This window comes from Osmerus eperlanus, chromosome 25 (genome assembly GCF_963692335.1).
Source record: "Osmerus eperlanus chromosome 25, fOsmEpe2.1, whole genome shotgun sequence".
NCBI lineage: Eukaryota > Metazoa > Chordata > Actinopteri > Osmeriformes > Osmeridae > Osmerus > Osmerus eperlanus.
The window spans coordinates 8263279-8279752 of NC_085042.1; the positions used below are offsets into that span (position 1 = coordinate 8263279).

General features: G+C 58.4%; 1 protein-coding gene across 4 annotated transcripts in view; it reads right to left on the reverse strand.

The window, feature by feature from the left end:
• LOC134012116 (probable E3 ubiquitin-protein ligase HECTD4) overlaps positions 1-16474 on the reverse strand; it is a 38599-nt gene that overhangs the window by 5386 nt on the left and 16739 nt on the right. For 2 of the 4 annotated variants that reach the window (XM_062451777.1, XM_062451775.1), the window contains exons 34-68: positions 16409-16450; positions 16106-16259; positions 15687-15967; positions 14988-15177; positions 14785-14866; positions 14433-14635; positions 14004-14139; positions 13579-13761; positions 12946-13110; positions 12668-12837; positions 12228-12343; positions 12005-12108; positions 11614-11775; positions 11305-11453; positions 10464-10543; positions 9712-9875; positions 9377-9614; positions 8709-8845; positions 8463-8589; positions 8231-8368; positions 7789-7925; positions 7241-7401; positions 6684-6865; positions 6355-6560; positions 5858-5988; positions 5453-5658; positions 4720-4899; positions 3108-4480; positions 2772-2979; positions 2366-2589; positions 1937-2082; positions 1593-1696; positions 1358-1481; positions 427-617; positions 114-260 (exon numbers count right to left, since the gene is read on the reverse strand). In XM_062451777.1, the coding sequence (XP_062307761.1) occupies positions 114-260; positions 427-617; positions 1358-1481; positions 1593-1696; positions 1937-2082; positions 2366-2589; positions 2772-2979; positions 3108-4480; positions 4720-4899; positions 5453-5658; positions 5858-5988; positions 6355-6560; positions 6684-6865; positions 7241-7401; positions 7789-7925; positions 8231-8368; positions 8463-8589; positions 8709-8845; positions 9377-9614; positions 9712-9875; positions 10464-10543; positions 11305-11453; positions 11614-11775; positions 12005-12108; positions 12228-12343; positions 12668-12837; positions 12946-13110; positions 13579-13761; positions 14004-14139; positions 14433-14635; positions 14785-14866; positions 14988-15177; positions 15687-15967; positions 16106-16259; positions 16409-16450 (6741 nt within the window). The remainder of the gene's footprint in view (positions 1-113; positions 261-426; positions 618-1357; positions 1482-1592; positions 1697-1936; positions 2083-2365; positions 2590-2771; positions 2980-3107; positions 4481-4719; positions 4900-5452; positions 5659-5857; positions 5989-6354; positions 6561-6683; positions 6866-7240; positions 7402-7788; positions 7926-8230; positions 8369-8462; positions 8590-8708; positions 8846-9376; positions 9615-9711; positions 9876-10463; positions 10544-11304; positions 11454-11613; positions 11776-12004; positions 12109-12227; positions 12344-12667; positions 12838-12945; positions 13111-13578; positions 13762-14003; positions 14140-14432; positions 14636-14784; positions 14867-14987; positions 15178-15686; positions 15968-16105; positions 16260-16408; positions 16451-16474) is intronic. The other 2 variants (XM_062451779.1, XM_062451778.1) reach the window with 1 other exon arrangement.

The window sequence follows — 16474 nt, forward strand, 5'->3', positions numbered from 1 at the left end:
CTGCTGACCAGCGTCCTGACCAGCCCAGAGCCGGTCTCATCCAGGGCAGATCCCCCGACAGCTCAAGGTCCTACTCAGCGAGGCAGAAAAGATCTGCAATGTTGCCCTCTGACCTTTGGCTTCGGCCAGCAGGGCGGCGATGCTGTTCTGGTAGGTGTGTGTCTGCCTCAGCTCCACCAGGGGCAGGAAGAAGCTCTCCAGGGTGTTGTTGAGCGACTGCAGCAGGGCGAAGCGCAGACGCAGGCTCTCCACCGGCACGTCTGCACAGGGACACACAGGAGGGCCCCGTCAGTACACACACACTACCACACACACACACACACACACACACACTCTCTCTACCACAGACACACACACACACACACCCTCTCTCTACCACACACACACTCTCTACCCCACACACACTCTCTACCACAGGTGACATACTGAGCAGGCAGGTGACGCGGGGGTCAGCAGCGTCGCTGGGCTCCAGGTAGACCTCGTGGGGGTGGAGGCGTGCGGGGGTGATGGCCAGGTGACGGCACAGCCTGTTGACGTACTGCACCAGAGCCACATCCATCTCCAGGCTCCACTTCCTGCAGGCCTTCTGAGCGTGCCTGGTGTCCAGACAGGTACACCTGGGGACACACACAGGACAGAGTTAAACCATCTGTTCCCCTACAGGACGACACCCAGACATCACCCACACCAACACACACCCAGCCCGCCACCTCGGTCATCCACCCCGTGAACCATCTGCCCTCCACACAGACACACCCCCATCCCTCACTCCCCAGCCCCCCCCCCCCCCCCGCTCCAGCTGAACCCGCTGCACTCCTTTAACCTTCATCTCACCCAACTGCCATAACAAGTCCCTTACATCTTATACGTGTTCCTATAGTTTCATTCTTAGTGGTTATTCTTTGCAGAACTCTCAGTTGACAGTTGATTAAAACTGAACTGCACAAGAACCTGCTAAAAATATGATGTCCCAAGACTTGATGTGGGTAGTTAATGTACTGTTCTGGATATTAATGGAAACGTAAGCTAAGATAGTCCATGCTGACTGTAGACTCCCGAGTCTTACATCATCATCAGTGGTCATGTCCAGAATCATGTTGCCATCTCACATATTCCACGTGTGCAGTCCCCACACGCATGTGCAGTCCCCACACGCGTGTTTAGCACTGTCATGTGACATCAGGCGGGTTTTGACATTACTGCACAAGGTGTTCCCGGCCCCCGACTGTTTTGAACGCGCTGCAGTCCTGTGTGTGTGTGTGTGTGCTGTGTACACCGCTAGGAATGTTAACTGCTTCAAGCTGAGCGTGGGGGGGGGAGCAGGAGGGGGGGGGGGGGGGCGGTGGGGGGGGCTAACCTTTCAAAGTGGAGGTCATAACCACAGGCTAGAAGAGCCCTCCACACGCTACGGATGTCTTGCTTGGCGCGGTCGACGGCAAACTTGTGGAAGCCCTCCAGAGTGAGGTACTTCTCCTCTGGAACTGGGACAGTTAAGCAACATCAGGAAATACATTGTAAATAAAACATTTGGACGCAGTCAACACTTTATACACAGCACATATCGCTATGCGTACACAACATGAAGGGCTCACCTTCAGGCTTCTTGGCGGGAGACTTCTCAGTGTCCTTGTCCTCGGGTCTGGACTTCTCAGGAGACTTGGGCTTCAGGACGGTTCTCTTCTCACTCAGTGCCGTCCTGGAGACGCGAGCAAAACCTCAGTTATCTTCTTATCTAAACACTTCCTTTTCTGCAGTTTTATTTGAGTTAATCCTCACATTTATTGGGGGCAGACAGAGATAACCGCAGTGATGAAAACAGGGATATCTCTATCTGTGATCGTAAGCCTTTAAGCAGGCTGTATCTAAAGTCAGTCAGCACTTAGCAATGGAATTATTCCACTAATGAATGCTCTATGAATTCCTGTGATCAGATTACCTGACGCTGTTGAGCACAGACTTCTCCTTGGTGGGGGGCTTGGTGATGGTCCTCTTGGTGCTGACTACCTTGCCCTGGTGCTGCTCCTTGCCCACCTTGCTGTATTTGTTCTTGTTGGGTTTGGGCGTCCCGTATTTACGGAGAATCTAGAAAAAACATTTGACGTTCCGAAAAAAACAGGGTTGAGGTCATAGGAATGACACATGAATGAGAAGGTGTGGTCAGGTGAACCCTGAGGGATCCGACACATACTGCTGGATACCTTTCCCCCCAAAACCTTTAGATTATATTCTTCTTCTAAAAACAATAAATAAATTGGAAAGTTCCCCTGAGAAGCCGACACACTGATGTACACACACACACACACACACACGTATGTATACACACACATTTATATACACACACACACATATACATGGAGAAGCGTACCTGTGTGAGCTGGTCTTCCAGAACCTTCTTAGGAGGCCGCACATTGGTGAAGAAAGTGTGCAGCAGATTTCCGGGGGTCTGGGAGTTGATCTGCTCCTTGCTGAGGAAAATGTCCGCCACCTTGACGGGCTTGGCCGGCGTGAGGCTCAGCATCTGCTCTGAGTGGACGCAGCTCTTGAAGATGTCCGTCAGAATGTCACGCGCCCCCGGAACCAGCTTGTCTCCTGGGCAACGTTGAACAGCTCCGTTTAGAACAGACGGCTCTAATCGATGTCATAATGTTTTGATTTCGTGGAATTATGAATGATCTATAATCATGACATTGTTAATTTGACACTTTTACCTAAAGCGACATACAGGGGGAGGATTTGAACCTGCAAACCCTCTTGATCTGCGCCAAACCAACCTCTAATAGACTTGTCCAGGAAGTAATCTTCGAGGGCGGAGCTTCCTTGCGTGTCAAACAGGCTTTGGTTGACGCTGGAGGCCGTCAGGAACTCCTCATTGGTCAGCTCCATCAGCTCCTCCTCCCCCTCCAGGCTGGACAAGCCAATCAGGTCACTGCTGTTGAAAAGGCTGGCACGGATCTTCTCCACTTTGGCCCGCGAGCGAACCTAAGTTCAACACAAACTTGTATTTTGATTTTTCCGACCTTTCAAAACTTTCCCAAAATATCCAAACTTTCCCAAAATATTTTTTCAACTTTTCTCCCCTCCAAAAATAACAACTTGCTTCTACCCACCTCGATGACGGCGTAGCCCTTGATTGGTCGGGCCACGGTGGCGTTGCTGTCCAGAGAGGTGACGGTGTACATGGACCCCCCCTCCGACACCGACGCCGTCTCCGTGCTCTCTGGAGCCTCCCCCAGGCTCCCCAGACTCCCCAGGCTGCCCGTGCTGCACAGGGACGTGTCCAGGCTCTCCTGGCTGGACACCGTGTGGGGGTCCTGGGGCTGGGAGGGGGGCTGGGGGCCCGCCCCCCCCAAGGCGGCGGCGGCGGCGGGGGTGAGAGGCGGCGCGGCGAGCAGCTCCTGGTCCACGCTGAGCTGGCTGGCCGTGCGGGACACGCCCTGGGTGGAGCTGCAGAGGGACGTCTGGCTGGTGGAGGCCGAGGCGCTCACGCTCATGGCCGGGGTGGCGCCGCTGGAGCTGTCTGGGCTCTCGGTGCCCCGGGTGGCGGGGGGGTCCGGGGGCACCTTGGGGTCCTGGGGGGTGGAGGCCTTGGGCTTCTGGGGCTCCTCCTCCTGCAAGGGGATGAAGATCTCGTCCTTGAAGAGCCCCCCGTGGGCGTTGCAGGCCCTGCGGATGGCGCTCCGCACCGCGCCTTCCTCCAGGTGTCCGGGGATGCCGGACAGCACCAGGAGGCGCCCGTGGGCCGTGGGGCCAACCAGGGCCTGGCAGGCGTCGCTCACGGCGTCGCTGGTGACGCTCAGGCCCTGCGGGTCCTTGCTGGCTAGGTGGCGTAGGATCATCAGCAGGGTGAGGCCCCGGTGGAACCAGAGCATTTCCTCGGGCTTGCCGCCCGCCATGTTGAGCAGGGCGCTGTCGCTCTCCGACGGCCGCGCCCCCGAGCCGCGCTTGCCGGACGCGGCCGCCGCCACCGCCGCCGCCCGTTCCCGCTTCATCTTCACCTTCTTGCGCTTGGACAGCAGGCTGGGGCTCTGGGGGGTCTGGCCCGGGGACGAGGACGAGGAGGAGGACGAGTCGCTGAGGTTGGGGGCGCTGGTGGAGGACAGCGCCCCCACGCCCGACCCGCCCACGTTGAGAGGGAGGGTGACCTCCGCCACGGCCAGGCACACCTCCACCAGGGCGTGGAAGTATGTGGAGAAACGGCTCGGCTCCGCCCCCAGGGCTAAGGCCACGCCCCCGGAGGAGGCGGGGCCCGTCCCGGCCGACACCCAGCCCTGGGTCTCGCGGTCGTACAGCTTGCGGAGCTCCGTCTGCAGGGCCATGAGGACGGCCAGGCAGGGGTTGAGCAGCAGGGCGATGGAGCTGGACAGACCTGCCGGGCTCTTCCTCTGCTCCAGGTGGTGAATCTTCCGGAAGAGCTCGGCCAGCAGGTGGAAGGTGAGCTCCTTGATGCAGGGGGCCAGATCGGTGGTCCACAGCAAACCTCCTGGGGCAGGGAGGGAGAGGTGAACGGTGACTTGAACGTCAAGGAAATGCAAAGTAGAGTTATCACAACACTAATAGTATAGTGGAAACAATATATACATGTAAAGAAAAAGAAAATGCTTCCAGAGGCAAAAAGACAAAAGTTAAATCTAAATATCGCTCGTCTACCGACACACCAACACAGAAGGCTGTTTGGACCGTTCCAGGCATGGGCGTGGCCTCGGGCGTGGCCCTGCCTACCTAGCAGCTCCACCACCTGCAGCAGCACGGACGAGGGCACCGTGTCCAGCTCGTCCTCCGAGCGCTCGTCGCTCTCCCCCTGCTTCCACGTCAGCAGCTGCTCAGCGAACGCCATGGCCAAGGGGAACTCCAGAGGGAGGGAGTGCAGTACCAGCACGGCTCCAGGAGGGGGAGACACACCTGAGAGGAGGGGAGGGGAGGAGGAGAGGAGAGGAAAGGGGGGGAGAGAAGAGGAGAGGAGAGGGGGGGAGAAGGGAGAGGAGGGGAGGGGAGAGGAGGGGAGGGGAGAGGAGGGGAGGTGAGAAGAGGGGAGAGGAGAGGAGGGGAGAGAAGAGGAGAGGAGAGGGGGGGAGAAGGGAGGGGAGAGGAGAGGAGAGGAGAGGAGAGGAGGGGAGGGGAGAGGAGGGGAGAGGAGGGGAGGGGAGAAGAGGGGAGAGGAGAGGAGGGGAGAGAAGAGGAGAGGAGAGGAGAGGGGGGGAGGGGAGGGGAGGGGAGGGGAGGGGAGGGGAGGGGAGGGGAGAGGAGAGGAGAGGAGGGGAGGGGAGAGGAGAGGAGGGGAGAGGAGAGGAGGGGAGAGAAGAGGAGAGGAGAGGGGGGGAGAGGAGGGAGAAGGATATATAAATAACTACATCTCAGCCATCAGGCACAGTGCAAAAACAATAATACATTATATAAAAAATCATCCTGTCTGTTTGTATCCTGTCCAGGGATGATGATGATGTCCCCCCCTCACCTAGCTTGATGTGGATCTTGTCTGTTGGGATGATGACCGAGGGGTACTGGTTGGTGGTGGGGGGCAGGGTGAGGCCCATGTTGGAGGGGGAGGCGTCCAGGGGGTAACACACCGCCTCCATCAGGTTCAGCTGGCCGTTCCTGCGCACCTTGTGACCCAGGCCGTACACCATGACCCGGGCCCACGGGGCCTTGTACAGGCTGGAACTAACACAGAGAGGGGAGGGCTGGTGAGGGCCTGAGAGGTCACTGTGAACGTCTAGAGGTGAGAGGTCACCGAGGGGAGGGAGGGGGAGAGAGAGAGAGAGAGAGAGAGAGAGAGAGAGAGAGAGAGAGAGAGAGAGAGAGAGAGAGAGAGAGAGAGAGATAATGAGAGAGAGACAACAGCAGTGCATGGTGGACTCACTCTTTGCGGCAGCCCAGCTGGCTTTCCTTGCAGGACACGATAACGAAGGCCGCTCCGGGGAAGTTCACATCCATGCTGACCTTGGACTCCGACACGGGGAACTCCTCCGAGGTGAACTGTTCCGGAGCGTTCTAGAAGATGGATCACGACACGGACAAACTTAAAAACTCGCTGCTCGTCGATCAAGAAGGTTCCACGACTTGGCCGAGCCAAAAATATATATAAAAAAACTCAAATAAAAGACAGCCAAACTAAAAAGCGAACTATGCTAGTAGTGAGCTAGGCTAGTAGCGAGCTAGGCTAGTAGCGAGCTAGGCTAGTAGCGAGCTAGGCTAGTTGCGAGCTAGGCTGGTCACGAGCTAGGCTAGTCGCGAGCTAGGCTAGTCGCGAGCTAGGCTAGTCGCGAGCTAGGCTAGTCGCGAGCTAGGCTAATCGCGAGCTAGGCTAGTCGCGAGCTAGGCTAGTCACGAGCTAGGCTAGTCGTTAACGGCGCTAACCTGCAGGAAACAGCAGATGTGCTTGGTGAGCTCCAACAGGCTGTCCTCTCCCTGGTGCAGGGCCCGGGTGATGGCCACCGTCAGCCACTCGCGGATGGCCTGGGCGTTGCCCTGGTAGAACAGCTCCGTGGGGGAGCAGCTCTGGGCCTGCAGGTTGTGGAGGAGAGACTGGGCCAGCAGGATGGAGCTGGAGCTGATGGTGCCATCTGGAGGCCACATGAGGGTATGACAGTCAGGACGGTGCAGAGACGCAGAGTACTGCGTTTAGCGTTTGGTTTATTTAGCAGATGTTTGTTTTTTGGGTGGGGATTCTGAGACACTGAACTCACTGGGAAGAGGCGGGGCTAGCAGCTGATTGGACAGGAGCTGCAGGTGCTCCAGGGTGATGTCACGGATGGCGGGGATGTGGAAGAGCCTGGTGAAGGTGTGCGGGCTCTTGGGGGCGAAGATGTTGAGCAGCGCCATGCGGCAGTACAGCCGAGCCAGAGCGCTCTCGCTGCGGAGGAGCTCCCTGTGGAAGAAACGCAGGAGGGGCTGTAGCTGGCTCTGCTCAGAGGAGTGTGTGTGTGTGAGAGAGAGAGAGAGAGAGAGTGAGAGAGTGAGAAGGTGAGAGTGAGCATAAGAGAGGGAGGGTGAGAGCGTGAGAGAGGGGGAGGGTGAGAGGGTGAGAGAGGGGGAGGGTGAGAGGGTGAGAGAGGGGGAGGGTGAGAGGGTGAGAGAGAGGGGAGGTGAGAGGGTGAGAGAGGGGGAGGGTGAGAGGGTGAGAGAGAGAGGGATGGTGAGAGTGATAGAGTGAGAGAAAGTGTGTGTGTCCACAAAGTGTGTGTTTGTCTGTTTGGTTGTGTGTTTGTGAGAGAGTGTGTGTGTGTTCCCGCCTGCTCTGCACCTGTGTATCTGGATGTTGCTGCTGTCCAGGGACACCAGGCCGTTGGCTGCAGTTCTGCGGGAGCCAGCTGGAGGGCGCTCCAGGGTCTCCAGAGGGTACCAGTACCGCACCAGCACCCCCTCACTCCGCAGGTACGTCTCCACCTGCACCAGCTCGTTCCCCTGGAGACACACACACAGACAGGCACACACACACACATAGGGGAAGGTCAGAGATCAACTACAGACAAATGATCTAACCTCTAAACCAGTGGTCGGTCTTCAAACCTGGTCCTCAGTGCCCACTGTCCTGCATGTTCTAGATGCTTCCATGCTTCCTGGTTCAAATGAACCGGTCATTATGAAGCTCTGGAGAAGCCCTGGTAACTACCGGGTCACCTGAACCAGGTGTGTTTGAGAAGGGAAGCATCTGGAACATGCAGGACAGTGAGGCCCTGAGGACCAGGTGTGTTTGAGCAGGGAAGCATCTGGAACATGCAGGACAGTGAGGCCCTGAGGACCAGGGTTCTGGAGGACCCCCTGGCTGGAGGCCCAGCCTCCTCCACTCACAGAGTCCACGTCCAGCACCACCCCGTGCAGGCCGAAGGTCTTCAGCATGCCCCGGATGGCGAACTTGGGCAGCGCCGTGCCCCCTGTGGTGCTGTTGGTGTTGTTGCTGTCGGGGCAGCGGATCACCACCGTCAAACCTTCACAGGGAGAGAGGAGGAGAAAACGGCGTTTTCAGATCCCTGAAGAGACGGTATTTCCTACTGACTTATTTTCTAATATATTCATGTATCCCAACTGTGCACATTGAGGATTCTCTAAGGTTTCTTCCATGCGTTTCCTCTGAGTTTTCCTGGGAGATTTTCCTTGTCTTATTTGAGGGTCTTGGTGGTTTAGGTGCAGTTCTATGTGAAGCCCTCTGTGTCACTGTTTGTAAAGGGCCATGTAAATACACTGACTTGACTTGACTCAAGACCTGTGTAGTGAACAGGGTTAAATAAGTTACCTTTTCGGACTTTGTCGATGGTGAACTTGTTGGCCTCGTCCTTGATGTCCTCGATGGTGGGGAGGTAGAGGTCTCGAGGGATTCCCCCGTTCTCCTCGTAGAGGAACTCCACGGTCTGCCGAGCGATGTCCACCATGCCTGGAGAAACAGCACACCCCACACAGCTGTCACGCTCTGCTGAACAACACGCTTCCTGACAGAGAGACGCTCCGCACTGGTCTCTCCTGCTCACCCAGCTGCAGGGCTCCCTTGATCTGGTCCAGACCGGACTTCCTCTCCGCCTCGTTCCTGAAGCGCCGGCGGATGGTGGGGAACACCTTGGTCTCCCAGGCCTTCACCAGGAGCGCGTAGTGATCCTCCTACACACACACACACACAGACATATACACACACGTTTAATCAACGGCACTGAGACCATCCGTGGTGTTCCTTTCAGAAGAACCACCGTCGATAAGCCACACCCCCCCCCCCGCGTTACCCTGGGAACGTCCTCGTCGTCGTCCTCGTCGCTCTCGTCGTCGGCGATGGGCGGGGGGTGGGGGTCGGGCCCAGAGGTCACCAGGTTGTCGTAGCTCAGCTCCACCTTGTACAGGCAGGACGAGTCGCTGTTGTACTCTGTCCCGACGGGAGAAGACAGACAACAGAGCCAGTTCTTACAAACGTCCCCGACTGGGAGACACACACACGGGGGGTCAGGGGTCACACAGGGGGGGTCAGGGGTCACACAGACAGCGGACACAGAACAGAACAGTGAAAGTAAACCCACCATGACACTAAACTGCCAGACTGACATGAACGTAAAGAAGATGAAGTGTTGACTGTTCAGTGAAGCAGCGGTGTTCAACCCCCCTGTCCTGCATGTTCTAGATGTTTCCCTGCTCCAACACGCCTGGTTCAGATGAACGGGGCGCTATCGGGATTCTGCAGAGCTTCGTGACGACCCGTTCATCTGATGTTTCCCTGGAGCAGGGAAACATCTAGAACATGCAGGACAGTGGGCCCTGAGGACCAGGGCTGAAGACCAGGGCAGTGAGCGAAGTCCATGTCGTTAACTAAAGGCTGTGAGGTGAGGCGTGATCGCGTGCGTGCGAGGTGAGGGAGTCAGGGGGGGGGAGAGGAAAGAGAGAGCCATTCTTTAAAACTTACGTTGCTGGGCAACCGCCACGGCGGCGATCCGACAGGGGGGGCCGTGGGAGCCGGAGTCGGACGCCACGCTGGCGCCGGCGTCGTTGTCGCTGTCGGAGGCCATGGCGAAGGGGAGGGCCTCAAAGTTGGCGCTGATCTCCTCCGCCAGGTCGACGCAGAGGTCGGCCGCGTTGCGGTGGGCCTGGCCCTCGCCGTACGCAAACGGACGGCAACCGAAGTTGGCGCGGATCTTCGTGTTCTGGAGGAGAGAATAATCCCAAATAAATGATAACAACACTTTGTACGGCCCTTTAATCGAGCAATGTGACAGAAGGCTTCTGGTACTGGAAGGGCACCTTCTTCTGGATGTGCACCAGGGGCCACATGCCCCCAGCCACGTCCTCCAGGAAGGGCCCCAGTCTCTGGCCACAGTAGGTGAAGTAGACACGCCCCTTAGGAGCCTGGCCAGGCGGAGGGGGCGTGCCCTCGGAACGCTGCCAGCCAATCCCAGCCACATCCCCTACGCACAGGGACAGGAGGAGGGGGAAGGTTGTTCAACACAGGAAGTTTCAAACAGGGAGCTCACATGAAGCATTGGGGGACAGCGTTCCTAGGCGGCGCAGCGTTACGGGAGCGTTTCAGAGGGGAACAGGAAGCGGGCGGGGTTATGACAGCGAGGCTGGAGGGGAACAGGAAGCGGGCGGGTTTATGACAGCGAGGCTGGAGGGGAACAGGAAGTGGGCGGGTTTATGACAGCGAGGCTGGAGGGGAACAGGAAGTGGCGGGGTTATGACAGCGAGGCTGGAGGGGAACAGGAAGTGGGCGGGCTTGTGACAGCGAGGCTGGAGGGGAACAGGAAGTGGGCGGGCTTGTGACAGCGAGGCTGGAGGGGAACAGGAAGTGGGCGGGCTTGTGACAGCGAGGCTGGAGGGGAACAGGAAGTGGGCGGGCTTGTGACAGCGAGGCTGGAGGGGAACAGGAAGTGGGCGGGCTTGTGACAGCGAGGCTGGAGGGGAACAGGAAGTGGGCGGGCTTGTGACAGCGAGGCTGGAGGGGAACAGGAAGTGGGCGGGCTTGTGACAGCGAGGCTGGAGGGAGTCTGTCTCACCAGGCAGCAGGGACACGTCCAGTCTCACACTCTTCCACTGCAGGAGGCTGGAGCCATTATAGTGGACCGCCCTTCCGTTGCTGACAGACCGACAGACACACAGACACAGACAGACACAGACAGACGGAGAGACAGACAGACGGAGAGACAGACAGAAAAGGGCACAGGAAGGACGAGACGAAGGACAAACGGAGGAGAGAAGTTGAAAGGTCAGCACTCCAGCAGCCAGAATACAAGACCAGCCAGGAAACATGAGAGAGAGGGGAGAGAGAGAGAGAGAGGGGAGAGAGAGATATGAGGGGAGAGAGAGAGAGAGATGAGGGGAGAGAGAGAGAGAGAGATGAGGGGAGAGAGAGAGAGATGAGGGGAGAGAGAGATGAGGGGAGAGAGAGAGATGAGGGGAGAGAAAGAGATGAGGGGAGAAAGAGAGAGAGATGAGGGGAGTGAGAGAGAGATGAGGGGAGAGAGAGAGAGAGAGAGAGAGAGAGAGAGAGAGAGAGAGAGAGAGAGAGAGAGAGAGAGAGGGAGAGAGAGATAGAGAGAGAGAGATGAGGGGAGAGAGAGATGAGGAGAGCGAGATGAGGGGAGAGAGATGAGGGGAGAGATGAGGGGAGAGAGAGAGAGATGAGGGGAGAGAGAGAGAGAGATGAGGGGAGAGAGAGAGAGATGAGGGGAGAGAGAGAGAGAGATGAGGGGAGAGAGAGAGAGAGATGAGGGGAGAGAGAGAGAGAGAGAGATGAGGGGAGAGAGAAAGAGAGGGGAAGAGAGAGAGAGGGGAAGAGAGAGAGAGGGGAAGAGAGAGAGAGGAGCGTCTCTGAAGCTCGTGCTCTCAGACTCGTACTTGTGGAACAGGCAGGTGCCCACAGGGTTGGTCCAGGCCCCGTCTCGCTTCTCAGCCTCGGTGGCGAAGCCGAAGGACACGATGGGACCGCTGTCGTCCTCCGAGTCTCCGTAGGAGACGATCTCTATCTCCCAGTAGAAGGAGGGAGCCTGGGGGAGGAGGGGGAGGACGAGGAAAGGGTGGGGGAGGAGGAAGAGGAGGGGAAGGAGGAGGAAGGGGGTGTTTCCCTTAAACTTGAATTATCCAGCATCACTCTCACTCATAAAAGGCTTATTGGGTTCCACCGCGCTGCCCCTCCCAGGTGCCCACCTGCACAGGTAGAGGAGAGGTGGCGTAGATGAACGTTCCCCTGGGGAGGCCTCCTCCGGCGCTGGGGTCGGCCAGGAAGGTGACGGAGGTGAGGCGGGACGAGAACATGCAGGCTCGCACCGGGGGGAAGACCCGGGACGGGCACCAGGTGATCTCCTTGGGCTGGGGGGGGGGGGGGGGGGGGGGGTGGAGGTAGGGGGGCAGAGGGTTAGGAGGACTGGACTTCAGACCTGGATCTCTGGTTCCATCTCTTCTACGACTAACGGCTCTAGATGGATGGATGGACGGATGGCTGGGTGGATGGGGTGTGTGTGTGTGTGTCTGTGTGTGTGTGTGTGTGGATGGATGGAGAAGTGTCAGATTGAGGATGAGGGCTGAGCAGTGAGCCTACCTGGCGTCGGTCTGTCTGGAGGGGCGGGGGAGGGGGGCGGGCACAGTCTCTGTACAGCATCCTCACCCTCTCACACTGGGCCTCCACCATGCCCAGACGCTCCCCTGCGCACACACACACACAGTTACAGCGAGCTCACCCTCTCCCTCACACACACACACACGCTGTCAGAAAGGAACCTAGGGATGAAGCAGTCTTGATACAGTGCGCTGGGTACACTCGCCTGGGCTGCACTCCTGGGCAACCAGGTTGAGGACCTCCACCGCGGCGGGGCACTGCTGGATGAACTCCTCACAAAATGAACTGTCCTCCAGCAGCTGGGCCATCACCAGACACGCCCTGCAAGGCAACACGCCTCGTAAACGCTCCACACCCACCACATGACACTGGAAATACACGTTTAGTCATCATTTAACATCAAGGCTCAGTTTCCAAGACATGGATTCATGATTTTTTACAGAGATCTTAAGTGAATTTCTCTCATAGTTTAGGACTGGTCTTAATCTGGGAAACCGCCCCTTAATCATACACACTTAGTGTATTGTAAACTAAATACGTGTGAACGTATTAAACTATACGTTTACACGTTTTAAACTATGTCGAGTGACTCTAGACAGAGTGGAGAGAGACCCAGGCCAGGCCTCAGCCAGGCTCTGCTGTCACCTGGTCCTGATCTCAGCCAGCAGGCGCACGGCGGCCATGACGGGGCTGGAGCCGTCTCCAGACGCGGGGAGGGAGGTGTGGATGGAGAGGCTGCCCTCCTGTGGCAGGAGCATGGACTGCACCGCCTGCACCACCTTCTCTGTGATGGACAGCTTGTAGAGGGGCAGGGCCTGGGAGGAGGGGAGGGGGGGGAGGAGAGAGAGAAAGGACACATTGAGAAAGGTGAGGGGTCTGGAGGGGGGTGGAGGTGAGGGGGTGGAGGGGGGCGGGCGCCTCACCTCAGAGCGAGGCGTGCAGAGGCGGGACACGGGCACCGTCAGGACGTCGGAGGACTTGCACGCCCTCCTGTACTCGCTCGAGGGGAACTTCACCGTGGCGATGCCCTCCTGCTCGTTGATGGACAAGACCACGCCCACGCTGCCCAGCACGCCTTTCCCCACCACCTGGGGGCAGGAGAGAGGGAGACACCATGACCCCTGGAGCTCAGGACCCCTGGAGCTCAGGACCCCTGGAGCTCAGGACCCCTGGAGCTCAGGACCCCTGGAGCTCAGGACCCCTGGAGCTCAGGACCCCTGGAGCTCAGGACCCCTGGAGCTCAGGACCCCTGGAGCTCAGGACCCCTGGAGCTCAGGACCCAGGGAGCTCAGGACCCCAGGAGCTCAGGACCCAGGGAGCTCAGGACCCCAGGAGCTCAGGACCCCGGGCCGTGACAATGACCTTGTCACATGTTTACCAGAAAGACGCTAGTGGATAGCGGCTAGGCTTGGTGACAGTTAGGATTGCCCTCTTATTTATGTATACTTGAACTTATTTGTACCTGATCACTGGTTATTCATTATTATGCATCCACCCACATGCATCCACCCACCCAACCCTTCATCCACCCCCCAGGACCCAGCCCCCTGCCCCACCTGGACCTCGGAGCCGATCTTGATGGTCTCCTTGAAGCCCCCCAGGGCGCAGAGCGCGGCCACGGCCTGCCTGCCGCTGGCCTGCAGCCTGGCCAGCTTCCTGCCACTGCTGCAGCCGCCCTCCAGGATGCTGTCAGCGTAGCGGCCCAGCTGGGGGATGAACATCAGCGCCCGGGACAGCACCTGCACACACCCCGGCCCCGCCACGCAGGGTTAGCACACACACACACCACCTCTTCATCATCTCACCCCCCTAGCTGCTGGACAGCACCTGAACACACACCCCCCCACCACACACACACACCACCTCTTCATCATCTCACCCCCCCCCCAGCTGCTGGACAGCACCTGAACACACACCCCCCCACCACACACACACACCACCTCTTCATCATCTCACCCCCCAGCATACTGTGTGCTTGTACCTTCTCGGCGGTGCTGGTCCAGATCTGGGCCGTGTTGGACTCGGGGGCGGTGAGAAGGCTGTGCAGCAGTGCGATGACCTCAGCGGCCATGCTATTGGCCACGTGACCACTGATGAAGGGCCTGATTGGGTCAGATCTGAGTAGGGGGCGGAGAGAGAAAGAAGCCATTGGTCCAAACCACTGCCTCTGATTAGCTTTGACTAACTAAAGAGACGGTTAGGTTCGACTATGATACAGTCCTACTTGATTTGGGCCTTGTTTGCTCTTTGAGAGACAGAGAGACGGGGGAGAGAGAGAGAGACAGAATGAGAGACAGAGAGAGACAGAGAGAGACAGAGACAGAGACAGAGACAGAGACAGAGAGAGAGAGAGAGAGAGAGAGAGAGAGAGAGAGAGAGAGAGAGAGAGAGAGAGAGTGTGTGTGGTTACCTGGCGAGGTCAGAGTTCCTGTCTCGACACACGGCAGTCTGTGCGGTCTTCTTCTTGTCCCCGGTGGAGACGCCTCCAGCGGCCTCCTGGGCCAGGGCCTCCACAGGAGGACCCACGCTCACGATCAGCCCAGACTGGGCCCACTTGTTGGCCTTCCTCAGGGCAGCCGACGCCTCCTCCGTGATCACCTCGCAGCAGCCGCTCTGAGGGGGGAAGAAGAGAGAAGAAGAGAGGGAGGGAGGGAGGGAGGGAGGGAGGAGGTGGGGTCAACAGGTCTACCAGGAAGGATCCCGAGCAGGCTGGTATTACGGAGGGATGACTGCGTGACCTTCAAACTGAGTCCGGCTCTGACCTTGGTCATGTCTCGGTCCATCTTCACCACCTTCTCCATGTTGGCCCCCGTGCCCAGCCGGAAGGGCCGTCCCTCGGAACTGCTGCAGGTCACACACACACAGGACGCTGTTTACTGCACTGGGCTACGTGGTACGGGAGATGCTAGCACAGCTGAGGGGGGCCGTGAGGGGGGGCCGTGAGGGGGGCCGTGAGGGGGCCTACCTGAGCAGAGGCTGCAGGACCTCGTGTGAGGACTGGTCCTCCCTCTTGTGGATGAAGATGGACAGCTTGCCGTCCACCGCCTCGCCCTCCTCCCCAGCCTCCCTGTCCCCCTTCAGGGAGCCCTTTGGGCTGGAGCGAGACAGGCTGGTGTCGGGCTCCGACGAGCTGGGGGAGAGCAGGGTCTGGCAGCCTGGCACACACACACACACACATGTTTAACAAACACCAACTGCCAGGGACAAGCCTCCCAAGTATATTGAGTCTCCAAGATCAAACATAATTTTTTTTAAATTACAAAACACAGTCAGGTTATGAGCATTTACACCTGGTATGGGCCACAGCGCATGCAACACTTTCCCCACGCTTGAAGGCACTTTGAGTCTCACGTTTCTGGTTTAGCCACGTCCTGACTAACACACAGGCGGCTTTAACAACCCCCAGCAGACACCTCCAGATGGGCGAGGGTACATTTAGTCATTTAGCAGACGCTCTTATCCAGAGCGACTTACAGTAAGTACAGGGACATTGCCCCGAGGCAAGTAGGGTGAAGTGCCTTGCCCAAGGACACGTCATTTCGCACGGCCGGGAATCAAACCAGCAACCTTCAGATTACTAGCCCCATTCCCTAACCGCTCAGCCACCTGACTTCTACGAGTGGGGCCCTGACAGAGCGAGAGGCTCCGCCCCCTCCAGGCCTACCTGGCACTACGTAGTCGGCCAGCTTGGCCAGCAGCAGGGAGGCGATGCGGGAGGCGGGGTCGCTGGCGTCCTGCTGCTCGGCGTCCAGGGCGTTGACGGAGTAGCTCCAGGAGGGCAGCGCCACGTTCCCGCAGTCCTCCACGCTCATCAGGGGCAGCGCGGCGCGGCACAGCTGCAGGATGATGAGCACCAGCTTGGGGGAGGGCCGCTGGTCCAGGAGCAGGGAGAGCAGCTTGGACACGCAGGCCGGCTGGCTCAGGATGGCTTTGCCGATGTGGCTCCTGGAGGAGGGGGGGGGGAGGGGGGAGGGGGGGACACCAAAACATGGCAGAGTGTTTACATGCGGATTGGGAGGTCCTGGGTCTGGGGGTGTGGAGGAGTGGGGGCCAGGTGGTATGGAGGTGTGGATGTGTGCTCACCTGGAAAGGTCGTTGAGCAGGCTCAAGACATCCTGCAAAGCATCGTTACCCGCCGCCTGGTTACCACAGCACTCAGTGGCTCGCGCCAGGTGATTGGTCAACAGGCTGGACACCTGCCGCGCCAACCCAGAATGCACTGCGTCCGTGGAGCCACCTTGGGAGGAGAGGAGACACACACACAGCTAAAACTGTCAGTCTTGGAGGATTGGAATTCAAGCGACGCGTGTTCTCAGAACCTTATCGTCATCTGGGATCTGAATTCCTTGCTTGTCTGAACTCAACCTGAACCCCCCTGAGCCTTACCTCCAGCACCTGTCCTGCATCCTGCCTCCACTCTCGCTAGACCTATAAAACATGTTCGTTTGAGAG